The sequence below is a fragment of the Budorcas taxicolor genome, chromosome 5 (assembly GCF_023091745.1).
Source record: "Budorcas taxicolor isolate Tak-1 chromosome 5, Takin1.1, whole genome shotgun sequence".
In the NCBI taxonomy this organism is placed as follows: Eukaryota; Metazoa; Chordata; class Mammalia; order Artiodactyla; family Bovidae; genus Budorcas; species Budorcas taxicolor.
Genome location: NC_068914.1, coordinates 16,382,386 through 16,398,974, shown reverse-complemented (window position 1 = coordinate 16,398,974; position 16,589 = coordinate 16,382,386). Strand labels below are relative to the sequence as shown.

At 40.3% G+C, this 16,589-nt stretch overlaps 1 protein-coding gene across 1 annotated transcript in view; it reads right to left on the bottom strand.

Moving 5' to 3' along the window:
• CFAP70 (cilia and flagella associated protein 70) overlaps positions 1 to 16,589 on the bottom strand; it is a 78,008-nt gene that overhangs the window by 26,615 nt on the left and 34,804 nt on the right. The window contains exons 12-19 of the mRNA XM_052640446.1: positions 16,388 to 16,479; positions 13,205 to 13,265; positions 12,694 to 12,888; positions 11,228 to 11,359; positions 6,169 to 6,294; positions 4,442 to 4,575; positions 4,210 to 4,325; positions 3,786 to 4,010 (exon numbers count right to left, since the gene is read on the bottom strand). Of these exons, the coding sequence (XP_052496406.1) occupies positions 3,786 to 4,010; positions 4,210 to 4,325; positions 4,442 to 4,575; positions 6,169 to 6,294; positions 11,228 to 11,359; positions 12,694 to 12,888; positions 13,205 to 13,265; positions 16,388 to 16,479 (1,081 nt within the window). The remainder of the gene's footprint in view (positions 1 to 3,785; positions 4,011 to 4,209; positions 4,326 to 4,441; positions 4,576 to 6,168; positions 6,295 to 11,227; positions 11,360 to 12,693; positions 12,889 to 13,204; positions 13,266 to 16,387; positions 16,480 to 16,589) is intronic.

Genomic DNA, 16,589 nt, shown 5'->3' with positions numbered 1-16,589 from the left:
GAGGTTCAGAAAAATATCTATTTCTGCTTGATTGACTATGCCAAAGCCTTTGACTGTGTGGATCACAATAAACTGTGGAAAATTCTGAAAGAGATGGGAATACTAGACAATCTGACCTGCATCTTGAGAAACCTGTGTGCAGGTCACGAAGCAACAGTTAAAACTGGACATAGAACAACAGACTGGTTCCAAATAGGAAAAGGAGTATGTCAAGGCTGTATACTGTCACCATGCTTATTTAATGTATATGCAGAGTACTTCATGAGAAAAACTGGGCTGGATGAAGCACAAGCTGGAATCAAGATTGCCAGGAAAAATATCAATAACCTCAGATATGCAGATGACACCACCCTTATGGCAGAAAGTGAAGAACTAAAGAGGCTCTTAATGAACGTGAAAGAGGAGAGTAAAAAAGTTGGCTTAAAGCTCAACATTCAGAAAACGAAGATCATGGCATCTGGTCCCATCACTTCATGGCAAATAGATGGGGAAACAGTGGAAACAGTGGCAGACTTTATTTCTTTGGGCTCCAAAATCACTGGAGATGGTGACTGTAGCCATGAAATAAAAAGACGCTTACTCCTTGGAAGGAAAGTTATGACCAACCTAGATAGCATATTAAAAGGCAGAGACATTACTTTGCCAACAAAGGTCCATCTAGTCAAGGCTATGGTTTTTCCAGTGGTCATGTATGGATCTGAGAGTTGGACTATAAAGAAAGCTGAGTGCTGAATAATTGATGCTTTTGAACTGTGGTGTTGGAGAAGACTCTTGAGAGTCCCTTGGACTGCAAGGAGATCCTACCAGTCCATCCTAAAGGAAATCAGTCCTGAATGTTTATTAGAAGGATTGATACTGAAGCTTAAACTCCGATACTTTGGCCACCTGATCCGAAGAGCTGACTCATGAAAAGACCCCGATGCTAGGAAGATTGAAGGCAGGAGGAGAAGGGGACAACAGAGGATGAGATGGCTGAATGGCATCACCAACTCAATGGACATGAGTTTGAGTAAACTTCGGGAGTTGGTGATGGACAGGGAGGCCTGGCATGCTGCAGTCCATGGGGTTGCAAAGAGTCAGACATGACTGAGTGATTGACCTGACTGACTAACTAAAGTGGAAAAAGTCAGACCAAAAAAGAGTATATACTGTGTAATTCTTTTTAATTCTAAAGTTGGGACATCCCCAGTGGTTAAGAATCTGCCTGCCAATGCAGAGGACACAGGTTGGACCCCTGGTCTGGGAAGATTCCACACGCGGTGAAGCAGCTGGGCCTGTGATCCACAACTGAGCCCAAAGCCCTAGAGCCCTTGCTCTGCAACAAGAGAGGCCACCACAATGTGAAGCCCACACACCACAGCAAAGAGTAGCTGTCCGCACTCACTGTAGCTAGAGAAAGCCTGCACACATTGATGAAGACCCAGCGCATCCATAAATAAATAAGTAAAAGTATAACAAATGCAAACTCATCCATAGGTGCCGGGGTCCAGCCCCGGTGGATCCAGGGAATTCGAAGCAGGGACGGTGTTGGCGAGGAAAACTTATTTATTTATTAATATAAGATTAGATTAGGAAGATATAGTGTAGTAGGAAAATTAAGTGGAGAAAGAAGGCTGAATAACTTGGCTTACGGGGAAGGCCAATAAAGTTCCAGACAAGGAGCTAGCACCATCTACGTTGGGCCACTGGCGCCCACTTGAATATCGGGGGCGGGGGGGGGGGGGGGGGAATGCCCCGCCTTGGGCTCTCCCTCGCGTGGATCTTAAAAGCCGGGACAAGTAAGTAGACATGGCGAGCCGCCCCACTCCAGATGGGAATTCAGCCTGAAATTAGAGTAAAGAGGAGACACGGGGGAAACCAGTCCAGCGACTGGCCCCGTCCTCTATTGTTCAGAAGGCCTTTTATACTTTTAATAAAACATGGAGATCAATGGGTAACACAAAGTTATGCAGCATTAGCAGCCCAGACTCTTATCAAAACCAGGCTTTTCTCTCTGCATACCTCATTGTATACACAAGTCTTAGGTGATTGACATCATCTTCTAGCCAAAAAGGCCAATTAACATTTTACAGCCTTTTTTCTGATAAGGGTTTGTCAACCAGAAGACTTATTTGTGTTGATCTTCCCAAAGTCTGGTGCCACTCTCAGAAAGCACTAAATAAAGTTACATTCTTACATAGCAAGGACACAAGAGGAGTGCAGTGATATATAACAAAAGTAATTAACTCAAAAGTCTAGTGTTGCTAACATCAAAACTACTATATATCTTTTTCCATATTCCGTTTACATTGATTAACATCCTCCCAGGTGCCTAAAAGATAAAGAATATGGAGGCCTGGTAGCAGTCATTGAGTCAACAGTGAAAACCCTCTACCAATATAATTTTTAACTCTTTAGAAAAGGCTCTGTATCTTTAAGATGCTTTTAAACTTTGTGCCTCTCACGGCTGGGGGGCTGTAAGCAATTCACAAGCTGTAAGAGGTCTGGGGGAACCTGTTAGGCAAGCTAGAGAGTTATCAGAGGGGTTTTTACTGAAACATCCCTTTCAAATGCAGAAGGCTAAAGCCCTGATTTGACTTTTTCCAGAGAATATTAGAAGAGTGGAAAAGCAGGCAGATTCTTATTTTTTTGGGCGTGGATGCTCAGGAAATCCCAGGGGTAAAACCTGAGGTCTGATTAGCCTTGCCATCAGAGCTCTGCCGCATGACCTTGTCACGGGTGGAATTCCTCACGCTGGCTCCCAGCACATAGTAATAGAAAGTTGATTGGTGTTTATATGGAAACAGGGCCAAGACAAAGAGATTACAGTCTACAGCCATACCACCCTGAATGTGCCAGATCTCACCTGATCAGGGTCAGGCCTGTTGAGTACTTGGATGGGAGAAAGAGATTACAAATGGGCACAAAGAAAGTTCTGGAGTTTTCAGATATGTTCATTATGTTCATTATATTGACTGTGGTGATGTGTTCGTATGTCAAAACTTATCAAACTGTACACGTTAAATATGTGCAGTTTATGAAATATCCATTATACCTTAAACTGTTGAAAATATATGTACACAAATTAACAATTCTTTGTTAATAAGTGTAACAACTTATAAACAAAATAACACATGCAAGAAACACATAAAAACACACAACTTAAACACATTAGAATGATTTCCTAAAGTGGAGGAAAGGAGAATGTCAATGAAGAACAGGAAAAAAAATGTGTATAAATAAATTTAAAAATTTTACAATCACATTACTGAGACTTTAGATCCTGGGGAAGAGAGTGAGGGGGAAAAGAATGAAACTTACTCTGCTAAAATGATACCCCTTTTGATGGCTCAGAGGTTAAAACATCTGCCTCCAATGCAGGAGACCCGGGTTTGATCCCTGGGTCGGAAAGATCCCCTGGAGAAGGAAATGGCAACCCACTCCAGTATTCTTGCCTGGAGAATCCCCTGGATGGAGGAGCCTGGTAGGCTACAGTCCACGGGGTCGCAAAGAGTCGGACACAACTGAGCGACTTCACCTTCAGCTTCACCTTCAGAGATGTTAAATTCTCTAAAAATTTTTAAGTCTCAAAAAATTGACAAGCAACAACAGTAGAAATTTCCAACTTTCAGTCACATGAATGAGGAAATGTTTAGAAGGACTGTTGCCTGGTAGCCCTGGAACAACTCAAAACTCCACGTTCTCATTCATTTAACAACTATTTACTGAGTACCTACTATGTGCCAGGTCCCACTCATGAGGCCAATAATTCTTCCAATAGCCACACACCATCTCCCTGGACCTACCTGTTGGGGCTTCCACTTTGAGGGCTGCTGTAGAAGAACCACTGGTAACTCCCCAAGGACCTAAGCTGGATTCTGCTTTCCCTCCTTCCTCAACACACTCTACAGTGCCAGCACTCTTCTGCCTCGTTACTTGTGCCTGAAGAACCCGTGCCTGAAGCTGTTTGAAGGCTTCATGAAATGCCATTTCCATTCGAATATCATTATTTTGAATTTCATAGTACAAGCCTGAAAAAAAAAAAGACGTTGAAACAAATGTGACTAATTTCCCACTATCAAATACTGTAGAAGGACAGCATTTCATTTAGATTTCCCACACTTATACCAAACTTTAAGAATTACATGATGAGCCATTAAAGAATGGAAAGAGAAAGGGAAAATCTTCTAATGAAAGAAGAGACATTTGTATCATAGGAAAGTATCAAACCAAGTAAAGTCCAGGCTACAACATTGGTTGGTTCCAAGCAAGTAGCATCTTCAAAGAAAACTTCCGCCTGCTCATAGTTCTCCATCAGGACAGCCAGGACACCACACAGCAACAAGCTGAGAAGAGACCACCAGCATGACTGACAACATGGCCCCACGTCACAGGAACCAAGGCAAACTCACACCGAAGCTTATCTGCCCCTACTCATTCCTCATCTCTCTTCCAACCATACCTCTGGATGTGATTCTGGTTCAGGGAAAGGGCTTTTCGAAAGCACTCCTGTGCTTTGATATTGTCTTCAGTTAGGAGGCAGAAGGCACCGTAGTCCAGCCAGTGCTCCAGGTTCTGGGGCTCCCGAACTAACCTCTGCCACACGAAACATCAGAAGGACCAAGGTTACTGTGACGCTATGTTACATCCTTCATGCGCATAACATCACAGAGCAAGCACTCCAAAAATACTATAAGCTGTATGAAATTAGAAATATGACTTCTTTTTTGCTTGCCACTAACTTCTGAATGCCCAGAACAGTCACTTACTTGTCTGGCTTATATTATGTGGTCAATAAATATTTCTGGAAATAATGTAAAAAATGAAAGCCTCAAAAAAAAAATGAATCCTCAATTCATTGCTTTCTAGTATCAGTGTTTTGGTCACCATATGCTCATCCAATACTTGGGAACCAAAAGATTCATTTTATGTTTCATTTTAAAGATTTACATATAATCACTTCTGTCACAGTCTTGAGGAGGCAAATATCAGCTTATCCACAAATATGTAATACTAAAAACAACTTATGATGAGTGAAAACTATAAAACATTGCTAAAAGAAATTAAAGAAGAGAGATTAAACAAATGAAAGCACATTGCATGTTCACAGATTAGATTAGAAGACAATACTGTGAAAAGCAATATACAGATTCAATGCAATATCTATCAAAATCCCAATGATATTTTTTTGCAGAAATAAAAAAGCCCATTCCAAAATTCATATGGAATCTTAAGGATCCTGAATATCCAAAACAATCTTAAAAAAGAACAAAACTAGAAAACTCAAACTTCCTGATTTCAGAACTTAACAAAGTTACAGTAATCAGTCTGGTAATAGTATAAAGACGGACATATAAGCCAAGGGAATAGAACGGAGAGTCCAGAAATAAATCCTAACATATATGGTCAAATGACTTTTGACAAAGATGTCAAGACCATTCGGTAGGGAAAGGACAATCTTTTATGCAAACTATGCTAGGAAAACTGAATATCCACATGCAGAGAATGAAGTTGAACCCTTACCTAACACCATATACAAAAAATAATTCAAATGGATCACAGCCATAAATGTAGTACTTAAAACTATAAAATTCTCAGAAGAAAACACAGGGTAACAGCTTCACAACTGGATGTGACAATCTTCCTCCAGCTGACTTACTCCTCAGTTTGAATATATACCAGCGCACCCTCCCTTTTCCTCTGAGTCCCCTCCTAGGGACACAGGTCCCAACCAGATCACTTTTCTTCCCTTTCAACTAAATTATGCGTGTATCTTTCCTACAGCCTTGGTTGTACAGGAGTCCTTCTGTCAGTTTCCAGTGAGAATTGTTCCACATGTAGATGTATTTTTAATGTGCTTAAGGCAAGGAGGTGACCTCCATGTCCTCTTACTCTGCCATCTTTATTTCTCTCCCTCCAGGTTCATTTTCTGCATGTGGATAACCAACTGTTCTAACACAATTTTTTGAAAAGCCTATCCTTTCAGCATTGAATTTTTAAATTTGTAAACAATTTTGTCAAAAATATAATGGCTCTGTTTCTGGACCTATTTTTGGACTCTGTTTTATTGATCTATGTGTCAGTCTTTTCACCAACAAGGTTGGATTTTAAACAATCAAACACTACTATGTATTATACCCATATTTACAATTAGTAGTAGCAACAACCACCAGAAAGATGTTTAATTACCTCTTCATAGTACACTGTCGCCATTTCATAGTTTTCACTGACTTCTGCTTCAAATGCAAAGAGTCGAAGCTGTTCACTGCTAGTATAAATGACTGGAGGGGTGCCTTGGACATCATCTGGTATGGTCTTGTCAGCATCAAGATGAGAGGCAGACAAAATGAAGCAGTTATAAGCAGAGAAGTTTTATAAGAATAAACCAGATATGAGACTCTAGTTATGATATCTAAAATGATATTGAGGTTTCTCACAGTCTTGCCAGTACAGTAACAGAGTGCGTGTGAACCAACAGATAAATATCAAGGGTGAAATAGAATCTCAGGTATCTGAACACCAAAAGTCTGAGGTCATGGAAGTGAGTAAAAATTATTTACAGCAGAACTGCTCTCCTCAAGGCTGGGCAGTCAGCATCCCTAAGTCACTTCTAACCCCAAATAGCTTCTTTCCTTTTCTCTAGTGTACAGAAATATTATCATTTTTTAGGTGTCATGACATGAAAAGGGCAAGAACTAGCTAGAATCTTCAAACATCGAGAAAGCAAATATTTGGCAGCCACATCTATATTTTCAGTGGGATATATAGACAGATTCTTCTACCAAGGAGACATTTTAGACATAGCCAGAAAGGTAGAAGGAAAAATAACATATCCTTTATACCCTCCTTAGGAAACGAGGTCTGGTATGACAAGCAATCTCTTGGGCCAGAGGCTAGAGGCAGGGAAGACCCCTCCCCCGATTTCTTAACCAGAAATAAAACTTATATCATTGACTTTAACAAGGAGAGTTACTAAGGAATGTGAAGAGTGAAGCTAAGTTTGGGATGGGCCAAAGAGAGCTTCTGATCACTGTTAATGCCTCTGTACTCCGTTCTTTCTAATTCTGAGCTCCAAATCCCTATAGCAACACACTCCTATGCCCAAACCAGAAATATTTTACCTCTAATATCCACTCCCCACACCCACATTACAAGCCTTCTGTCTTCTTGTCATTTAGTCCCCTAAAACTGTTCTCTGACTTCCAATACGCCTATAATTTCCCAAATGGATAAGCCTGGACCTCATGATTATCTATCTACTCATACTGCTCTCTCACCAGCACATTCAAGTCCTGGGCATCCTTGTCCTTTTCCTGCACTTGCTCAGACAACTCCCAAATCAAAACAATCCTACAACCTGACTTCTTCCTTCTTAGGCAGAAGCTGCTAATTGAGCCTGAAGAAAACTGCATATGGTCTTAGCTGAGGACTTTAATACTCTCAATAATCTATGTATTTGTCCTTGTTCAGCAACATTTTCCATTATGCTAGGCAGTATCTAAATTTTCTTCTCTTCAAACTTGACATTCAACACTTACTCCCTTCACTTGCAGTAAAGAAGTTACTTCACAGAGGAAATAGAAATTATTAGGCCAAAAAAAAAAAAAAATCCTACAACTTTTGAATCCCACAACCAAGCTCTGTTTTCTAAGATGTATCTAACTTCTTGGCTGTGGTGGGTCTCTGTCGGTGCATGTGGGCTTTCTCCAGCTGCAGAGAGTGGGGGCTCCTCTTCATCGCGGTGTGTGAGCTGCTCATCGGTGGCTTCTCCTGTTGCAGAGCACAGGCTCTAGGCACATGCGCCTTCAGCAGCTGCAGCTCTCAGGGCCAAGAGCATGGGCTCAGTAGCTGTGGTGCACAGGCTTAGTTAGTCCACAGCATGTGGAATCTCCGTAGACCAGGGATCAAACCAGCATCCCTTGCATTGCAAGGCAGATTCTTAACCACTTAACCACCAGTGGTTAAGACGGGAAGCCCCTAAACTGTTTATTCCTGCATCCATTGTATGTCTTTCCTTTCAGCCTCAGAGGAAGAGGTATCACATCCTTCTCTGTTTCGAGACTAATCCTTACATCTAAATTCTTGACCCTTTTCCACTTGTATATCCCAAGTTTGCCATTGATTGCCCTCTCTTTCCCCTCAACTTTCAACTTCTCCCAATCTACTGACTCCTTTTCCTAAACCTGAGGACATTCTAAAGACTTCCATCTTAAAAAGAAAATCTCTAATTTCCAGCTACTATTTTCCTACTTCTTCCCTTTATCTTCCAACTTCTTGAATGTTTATCCCAATTGCTTTTGGATCACTCATTTACTCTTCAATTCACTATAACTTGGATCTACTTCATTAGACCAATGAAACCGCTATGTAAAGGTTAACAACAGCCTCTTTATGGCCAAATACAATAAAATCTTTTCAGACGTTCTCTTTTCTCCCCAGGTTTATGAAGATATAACTGGCATCAGTTCAGTTCAGTTCAGTTGCTCAGTCGTGTAGGACTCTGCAACCCCATGAACCGCAGCACACCAGGCCTCCCTGTCTATCAACAGCTCCCGGATTCCACCCAAACCCATGTTCATTGAGTCGGTGATGCCATCCAACCATCTCATCCTCTGTCATCCCCTTCTCTTCCTGCCCTTAATCTTTCCCAAAATCAGGGTCTTTTCAAATGAGTCAGCTCTTCACATCAGGTGGCCAAAGTATTGGAGTTTCAGCTTCAACATCAGACCTTCCAATGAACACCCAGGACTGATCTCCTTTAGGATGGACTGGCTGGATCTCCTTGCAGTCCAAGGGACTCCCAAGAGTCTTCTCCAACACCACAGTTCAAATGCATCAATTCTTCGGTGCTCAGCTTTCTTCACAGTCCAAATCTCACATCCATACTTAACCACTGGAAAAACCATAGCCTTGACTAGATGGACCTTTGTTGGCAAAGTAATGTCTCTGCTTTTTAATATGCTGTCTAGGTTGGTCATAACTTTCCTTTCAAGGAGTAAGCGTCTTTTAATTTCATGGCTGCAATCACCATCTGCAGTCATTTTGGAGCCTCCCAAAATAAAGTCAGCCACTGTTTCCACTGTTTCCCCATCTATTTGCCATGAAGTGATGGGACCGGATGCCATGATCTTAGTCTTCTGAATGTTGAGCTTTAAGCCAACTTTTTCGCTTTCCTCTTTCACTTTCCTCTTTAGTTCTTTCTCGCTTTCTGCCATAACGGTGGCGTCATCTGCATATCTGAGGTTATTGATATTTCTCCCTGCAATCTTGATCCAGCTTGTGGTTCCTCCAGCTCAGCGTTTCTCATGAGGTACTCTGCATATAAGTTAAATAAGCAGGGTGACAATATACAGGCTTGCTGTACTTCTTTTCCTATTTGGAACCAGTCTGTTGTTCCATGTCCAGTTCTAACTGTTGCTTCCTGACCTGCATATAGGTTTCTCAAGAGGCAGGTCAGGTGGTCTGGTATTCCCATCTCTTTCAGAATTTTCCACAGTTTATTGTGATCCACATAGTCAAAGGCTTTGGCATAGTCAATAAAGCAGAAATAGATGTTTTTCTGGAACCCTCTTGCTTTTTCCATGATCCAGTGGATGTTGGCAATTTGATCTCTGGTTCCTCTGCCTTTTCTAAAACCAGCTTGAACATCTGGAATTTCATGGTTCACATATTGCTGAAGTATGGTTTGGAGAATTTTGAGCGTTACTAGCGTGTGAGATGAGTGCAATTGTGCAGTAGTTTGAGCATTCTTTGGTATTGCCTTTCTTTGCGATTGGAATGAAAACTGACCTTTTCCAGTCCTGTGGCCACTGCTGAGTTTTCCAAATTTGCTGGCATAGTGAGTGCAGCACTTTCACAGCATCATCTTTCAGGATCTGAAATAGCTCAACTGGAATTCCATCACCTCCACTAGCTTTGTTCGTAGTGATGCTTCCTAAGTCCCACTTGACTTCACATTCCAGGATGTCTGGCTCTAGGTGAGTGATCACACCATCATGATTATCTGGGTCGTGAAGATCTTTTTTGTACAGTTCTTTGTGTATTCTTGCCACCTCTTCTTAATATCTTCTGCTTCTGTTAGGTCCATACCACTTCTGTCCTTTATTGAGCCCATCTTTGCATGAAATGTTCACCTGGTATCTCTAATTCTCTTGAAGAGATCTTTAGTCTTTCTTATTCTATTGTTTTCCTCTATTTCTTTGCATTGATCGCTGAAGGAAGGCTTTCTTATCTCTTTGTTATTCTTTGGAATTCTGCAATCAAATGGGTATATCTTTCCTTTTTTGCTTTTCGCTTCTATTCTTCTCACAGCTATTTGTAAGGCCTCTTCAGATAGCCATTTCGCTTTTTTGTATTTCTTTTTCTTCGGGATGGTCTTGATCCCTGTCTTCTGTACAATGTCATGAACCTTCATCCATAGTTCATCAGGCACTCTGTCTATTAGATCTAGTCCATTAAATCTATTTCTCACTTCCACTGTATAGTCATGAGGGATTTGATTTAGGTCATACACGAATGGTCTAGTGGTTTTCCCCACTATCTTCAATTTAAGTCTGAATTTGGCAATAACGAGTTCATGATCTGAGCCACAGTCAGCTCCCGGTCTTGTTCTTGCTGACTGCATAGAGCTTCTCCATCTTTGGCTGCAAAGAATATAATCAATCTGATTTTGGTGTTGACCATCTGGTGATGTCCATGTGTAGAGTCTTCTCTTGTGTTGTTGGAAGAGGGTATTTGCTATGACCAGTGCATTTTCTTGGTAGAACTCTATTAGCCTTTACCCTGTTTCATTCTGTACTCCAAGGCCAAATTTGCCTGTTACTGCAGGTGTTTCTTGACTTCCTACTTTTCCACTCCAGTCCCCTAGAATGAAAAGAACATCTTTTTTGGGTATTAGTTCTAGAAGGTCTTGTAGGTCTTCATAGAACTGTTCAACTTCAGCTTCTTCAGTGTTACTGGTTGGGGCATTCGTGATATTGAATGGTTTGCCTTGGAAACGAAGAGAGATCATTCTGTAGTTTTTGAGATTGCATGAAAGAGGATACCCCCTTATTTTTCCAAAAATTCGTCTTATAAGTTAGGCAGTTTCTCATTCATCTTTGTGTTTTCAATGCCTAGCACAGAGCAGCTACCCCAATAAATGTCTGTGGTGTTAAGGAAGAAAAGAGGCAAGAAGAAAGGAACTATTTAGAGGAGACCCTGATGACCTACAGAGAAAAGGAAGAGTGCTTAGTTCTAAAGCACCTACCTGGTTTAAGGCCACATGCATCTGATCCACCAAGAAAACATATAGCTCACTGATAAATTTCTGCAGCTCCTCTTGGCTTTCAAATGATGTTGTCTTCAAGTACTTCTCTCTCACAATCTTTACCACAGCATGCTGCAAGAGACACACATCACCATCTGATAACACAGTTCAGCAGAAGACTTCCGTTGAGCTTCTGATCTAAGGCTCATCAGAAACCCAGAAGGTGAACTGATTTTCCTTGGTGACTGCTAGACTGTTGGCTCTCTGATTTTCCTCCAATCAACACACTTTGCATGACATCAAAGTATGTCTTCATGACATCATTCTTTTCTTGACATTACCATCATCATCAAAATGGTCAATACAGGATTCACACTTTGCAAAGAGAGTCATAAAGCCAAAGAAAACCTTAGCATTATGTTTCTCATAGTGGCAACATGATTCAACGGAGAAAAGGAGAAAGGCCTGATCTGAGAGACTGAACAATGGAATCCTGGTTCTAATCCTGCCACTGTACAACCTCATAAATTATTTTACACTTGGTATTTCGGTTTCCTCATTTATTAAATGGATACGTACTTCTGGTATTCTTATCCTACTTCAAAAGAGGATTGAGAGGCCAAAGAGAAATAACAGGGGAAGAAGGTCATCCAGCTACTAATAGCAGAACCAGGGATCAAACTGAGATGCGCCTGTGCCACCTGAGAAGAGCCTCGTGTCTCCATGGCTACCAGTTGTTTTTCACTTTATTATTTCCACGTACTTTCTTTGTATCTGTTTGGTACAGTTTAGGGCACATAGTAAATGTACACAGAGAGGCACTGCAGTGTAGCAAATGAGAAGCCAGATTCTGAGTTGAGTCTGGAGCCAGATTGCCTGAATGTACGTCCCATCTTTGACCTTTACTAGCTCTATAATCTTGGGCAAATTATTTAACCAACTAAATACTGCAATTCTCTATCTATAAAATGAGGAGTACCTTTTTCTTATAGTTGTTGTGAGGATGAAATTAGTAAAATATGAAGTATTTAAAAATCTGTCTGTATACAACAAATACTCAATAAATGTTAGCCATTATTATTTGGGAAATTATTATTAAGTAAATATTTCTCAAATCTTAGTGATTCTATGGGCTAGGAAAAGGTTTGCAATGGGAAACAGAAAACTGTCATGGAATCAACACCAGGTACAGAGTGTCTGCCTGCTAGTACAACACGAAATCTGGCCTAATTTCAAGTGAGGAATTAGTTTATTACAGGCTTACACTCAGTATGGATACTGAACCATACCAAGACTATATAGGAGTGGAAGAATGTCTCTAGACATTCTATCATAGAGAACATAGGTCTTTGCACCAGTAGCAAGAAAGGTAGAGCATAGCTGAACATAACTGGAAAAGAAATGATAACCACATATGCAGAGAAGATGCTTCATAAAAATCCACGGTTTAATAAATTAATATTTACCTTGAGCTGTTCTTTGAAAGCAAAGTATTTTCCAGAGCAGTTAAGTTCATAGTTGAGCTGGCACTTCTGCTCCTCCAGGGTTTCACTGTCTATATCATTCCCAGTCTTGACTACTTGTTTTCCAAACATATTGTGATATTCATTCAGAATGGCTCTAGCAATGTTCTTAATCTGCATGTGGTAGTCACTCACCGCCTAGAAAAATACAAAATATCTGGTAAAGGGGCCTCAAAGAGGTCAAGACATGGAAAGAACGTCTGAAACTTGATTGGGTTTTACATTCAATAATACTTTAGGGATAAATTGCCCTTCTCTTCCCATCTCAGAAACCATCAGCCAAAGATTAAACACTGTATGCTATTCATTGCATGCCACTGGTCAGATTGAAGCAGGAAAATTTGTGAAGCTACACTTTCTCACCCCTTCTGGAAAACATACTGAAGAGCCCATGCCCTATTTTCAAGTGGGTGCACTCAACATCTCAGAGTTTCACCTTGGCCTTGGCACTTACTTTCTGAGCTCCTCCTGTCCTACGGGTAAGAGGTGGCCTTGGAGGAATCATTTCCTTGACCCTGTATCAGGAAAAAAAACCAACACATAAACTTTCCTATATCCAAGTGTATGTTCTTTCATTTCCCACCTCCAAAGGTCTGGGTGAGGGATATCAAAGGTCAGTTGCCCATCACACTTGACCACTATGCTATTATCTCATGTAAGAACCTAGACGTGAACTTCAGAACAGCATATAACTGTGAACTAGGAAGGAAGGTAGGAAGCGACTAAATAGCTACCTGGAAAGTAGCTAAGTTGCACTTCCGGCTAATTTGAGCCCCGGCTTTACCCTTATACATTTTTTTAAAACCTCTTGTACACAAGAAGCTACATGACTCAGGCATTAGAAAGAAACAGGTGTTTTTACTTTAGTAGCTTTTTGTAGCTACTAACAGTAGCTGCTTTGACTTTTGGTAGAGTCTCTGAAAGCACAAAGTTTTGGAAATATAAATGGTACAAGCAAGTGAAAGCTTTTCTTTCCTCTCCAGTAGGAAAAATTGATGCTTTCGAACTGTGGTGCTGGAGAGGACTCTTGAGAGTCCCTTGGACTGCAAGGAGATCAAATCAGTCAATCCTAAAAGAAATCAACCCTGAATATTCATTGGAAGAACTGATGCTGAAGCTGAAGCTCCAATACATTGGCCACCTGATGTGAAGAACTGACTCATTTGAAAAGACCCTGATGCTGGGAAAGATTGAAGGCAAGAGGAGAAGGCAGTGACAGAGATGGTTGGATGGCATCATTGACTCAGTGGTCATGAGTTTGCGCAAACTCTGGGAGACAGTGAAGGACAGCGAAGCCTGATGTGCTACAGTCCATGGGACTGTAAAAAGTCAGACACAACTGAATGACTGAATAACAATAAGGATAAAAAGTATACTCTTGGTCAGAATTTATAAGACTGCATTAAGCTACAGTAAAGACATCAAACTTTACGGTGGAAAAAAAAACTTTACAGTGAATAAGAGAATACATTTTACCACTGTTAAACTACTTACACCAAAACTTTTACCTTCCATTTTCAGGAGTTCTTACAAGAACCCAAAAGAAATTAGGGATTTCCCTGATAGCTCACTTGGTAATGAATCCTGCAATGTGGGAGACCTGGGTTCAATCCCTGGGTTGGGAAGATCGCCTGGAGAAGGGCATGGCAACCCACTCCAGTATTCTTGCCTGGAGAATCCCCATGGACAGAGGAGCCTGGCGGGCTACAGTCCATGGGGTCGCAAAGAGTCAGAGATGACTGAGCGACTAAGCGCACACACAAACGGAATTATAGTTCTTCCTTCTTATAGTTTCAGATTCCTACTTAGGTATACTATACTGTCTTGAAATTTACCAAAAAACTCACAAATCTAATTTTTCTTTAATAGGTTCTATATATGAGAGAATTCCCTGGTGGTCCAGTGGTGAAGACTTGGTGCTTCCACTGCAGTGGCCCAGGTTCAACCCTTGGTTGGGGAACTAAGATCTCGCAAGCTACGTGGCATGGCCAAAAAGAAAAGAAAAGTGAGAATAGGTTCTATGTAATTTTAGACCTTGCTCATAACTCCTAATTTTAATTTTATCTATGTTATTAGATAATATATCCATATGATTCAAAATTTAAGAAATATGAAACAATATATAGTAAATGGTCTCCTGCCAGCCTTGTTTAGCCACCCAGTCTCCTTTCTAGAGATAATGTTATTCATTCAATGAAAATATATATTAGTGCCTATTATCTACCAGGCACTTTTCCAGGTGCCAGGGATAGAGTATTAAGCAAAGACAAAAATTCTTGCCCTCGTGGCACTTACATTTTAGTTGGGGGAAAAAGGAAAATAAATAAGATAAATATGTTAGTGATATGTTCCACACAGAAAAATAATGCAAGAAGGCAGACAAACTATGTTGGGGGTTGGGAGCAGTGGAGTTGGGGAGCATATTTCACCAGGGAAAGCTTCACTGAGATGATAATACTTGAGTATGACCCGATAGAAGTGAGGAAACAAATCATGTAGATAACTGGGGTGAAGGAAATTATAGGAAAAGCAAGCAGCAAGTGTAAAGGCCTTGCTGCAAAAGTATGCCTGGCATGTGTCAGCAATAACAAGAGGCCACTTTGGCTAGACCGAAAAAAATGAGGAGAAAATACATGCAGAATACATAGCCAGCCCCTTGTAGGTCATTATAGACTTTGACTTTTACTCAGAGTATGATGGGAGTCACTGGTAGCTTCTGAAGAGAGGAGTTATATGAATTGATTTCCATTTTAATATAATCATCACAGAATGTTATAATAAGAATAAATTGCCCAAATATGGTATATTCATAGAATGAAGTACTATTCAACAATAAGGGAATGAAGTACTGATACATGCTCCATTCTGGATGAACCTTCACAGCATTATATTAGATGAAAGAAGCCAGTCAGCAAAGACCACATTGGTATGATTCCACTTAAACGAAATGTTCCAGAGTTGGCAAATTTATACAGACAAAAAGTAGATAAGTGATTGCTTAGGCCTGGGGTGCAGGGTGTTGGTAGGGAAATGGCATGAAGGTTGAGAGGAAATGTAGAGGGATTCCTCATATACATGGAGACATTATTCTCCATCTATCTATATAAAAAAGACAATAAAGGATACCATGAATAATTATACATCAATAAATTGGATAACCTTGATGAAACAGACAACTTCTTATAAACACAATCAAAGCACTGTGGTACAACATAAGCATAGTTCTAAAAAATTACACATATTTATATGAGAGGGGTGTGTGTGTGTGTGTGTGTGTGTGTGTGTGTGTGTGTGTGTAATACAGAGACTTACAATAACTCCAGAAGGATAAATACCAAGGTGTTAAAAATGGTAATCTTTGGGTGAGTAGAAAGAAATCTGGGTATTTTTAGATACTTTCTTATTGATTTTTTTTTTCTTGCTGATCTTGAAATTTTCAATATTTTTGTAATTGGCCTATACGGCTTTTTTTAAAAGAAGACAAAATAACGAAAAAAACTTCATTTAAAAAAACACCCAGAAAACTGTCTGCTGCTTAACCCAAGAAAAATTACATTTATGTAGACAAAATGACTTCCTTTAAAGGAAGTCACCTAAATTGTCTTGCAAAACAAGTATGAGAACCATTGCCACACACCTTCTGGCTAGTTCCTCTGGCATTCTCTTCGGAACCAAGGCTTTGTCCAGTTCAATCTCCAACACAATGTAAGTCCCTGCTTCTACATATTGCTGCAAAGACATTTTTCTCTAATTTATTCTTTCCAGGAAAATACATATTCATGAAAAAATTTTAGTACTATAATGCTCACAATATAAATGAGAAAACTGTATATTTAACT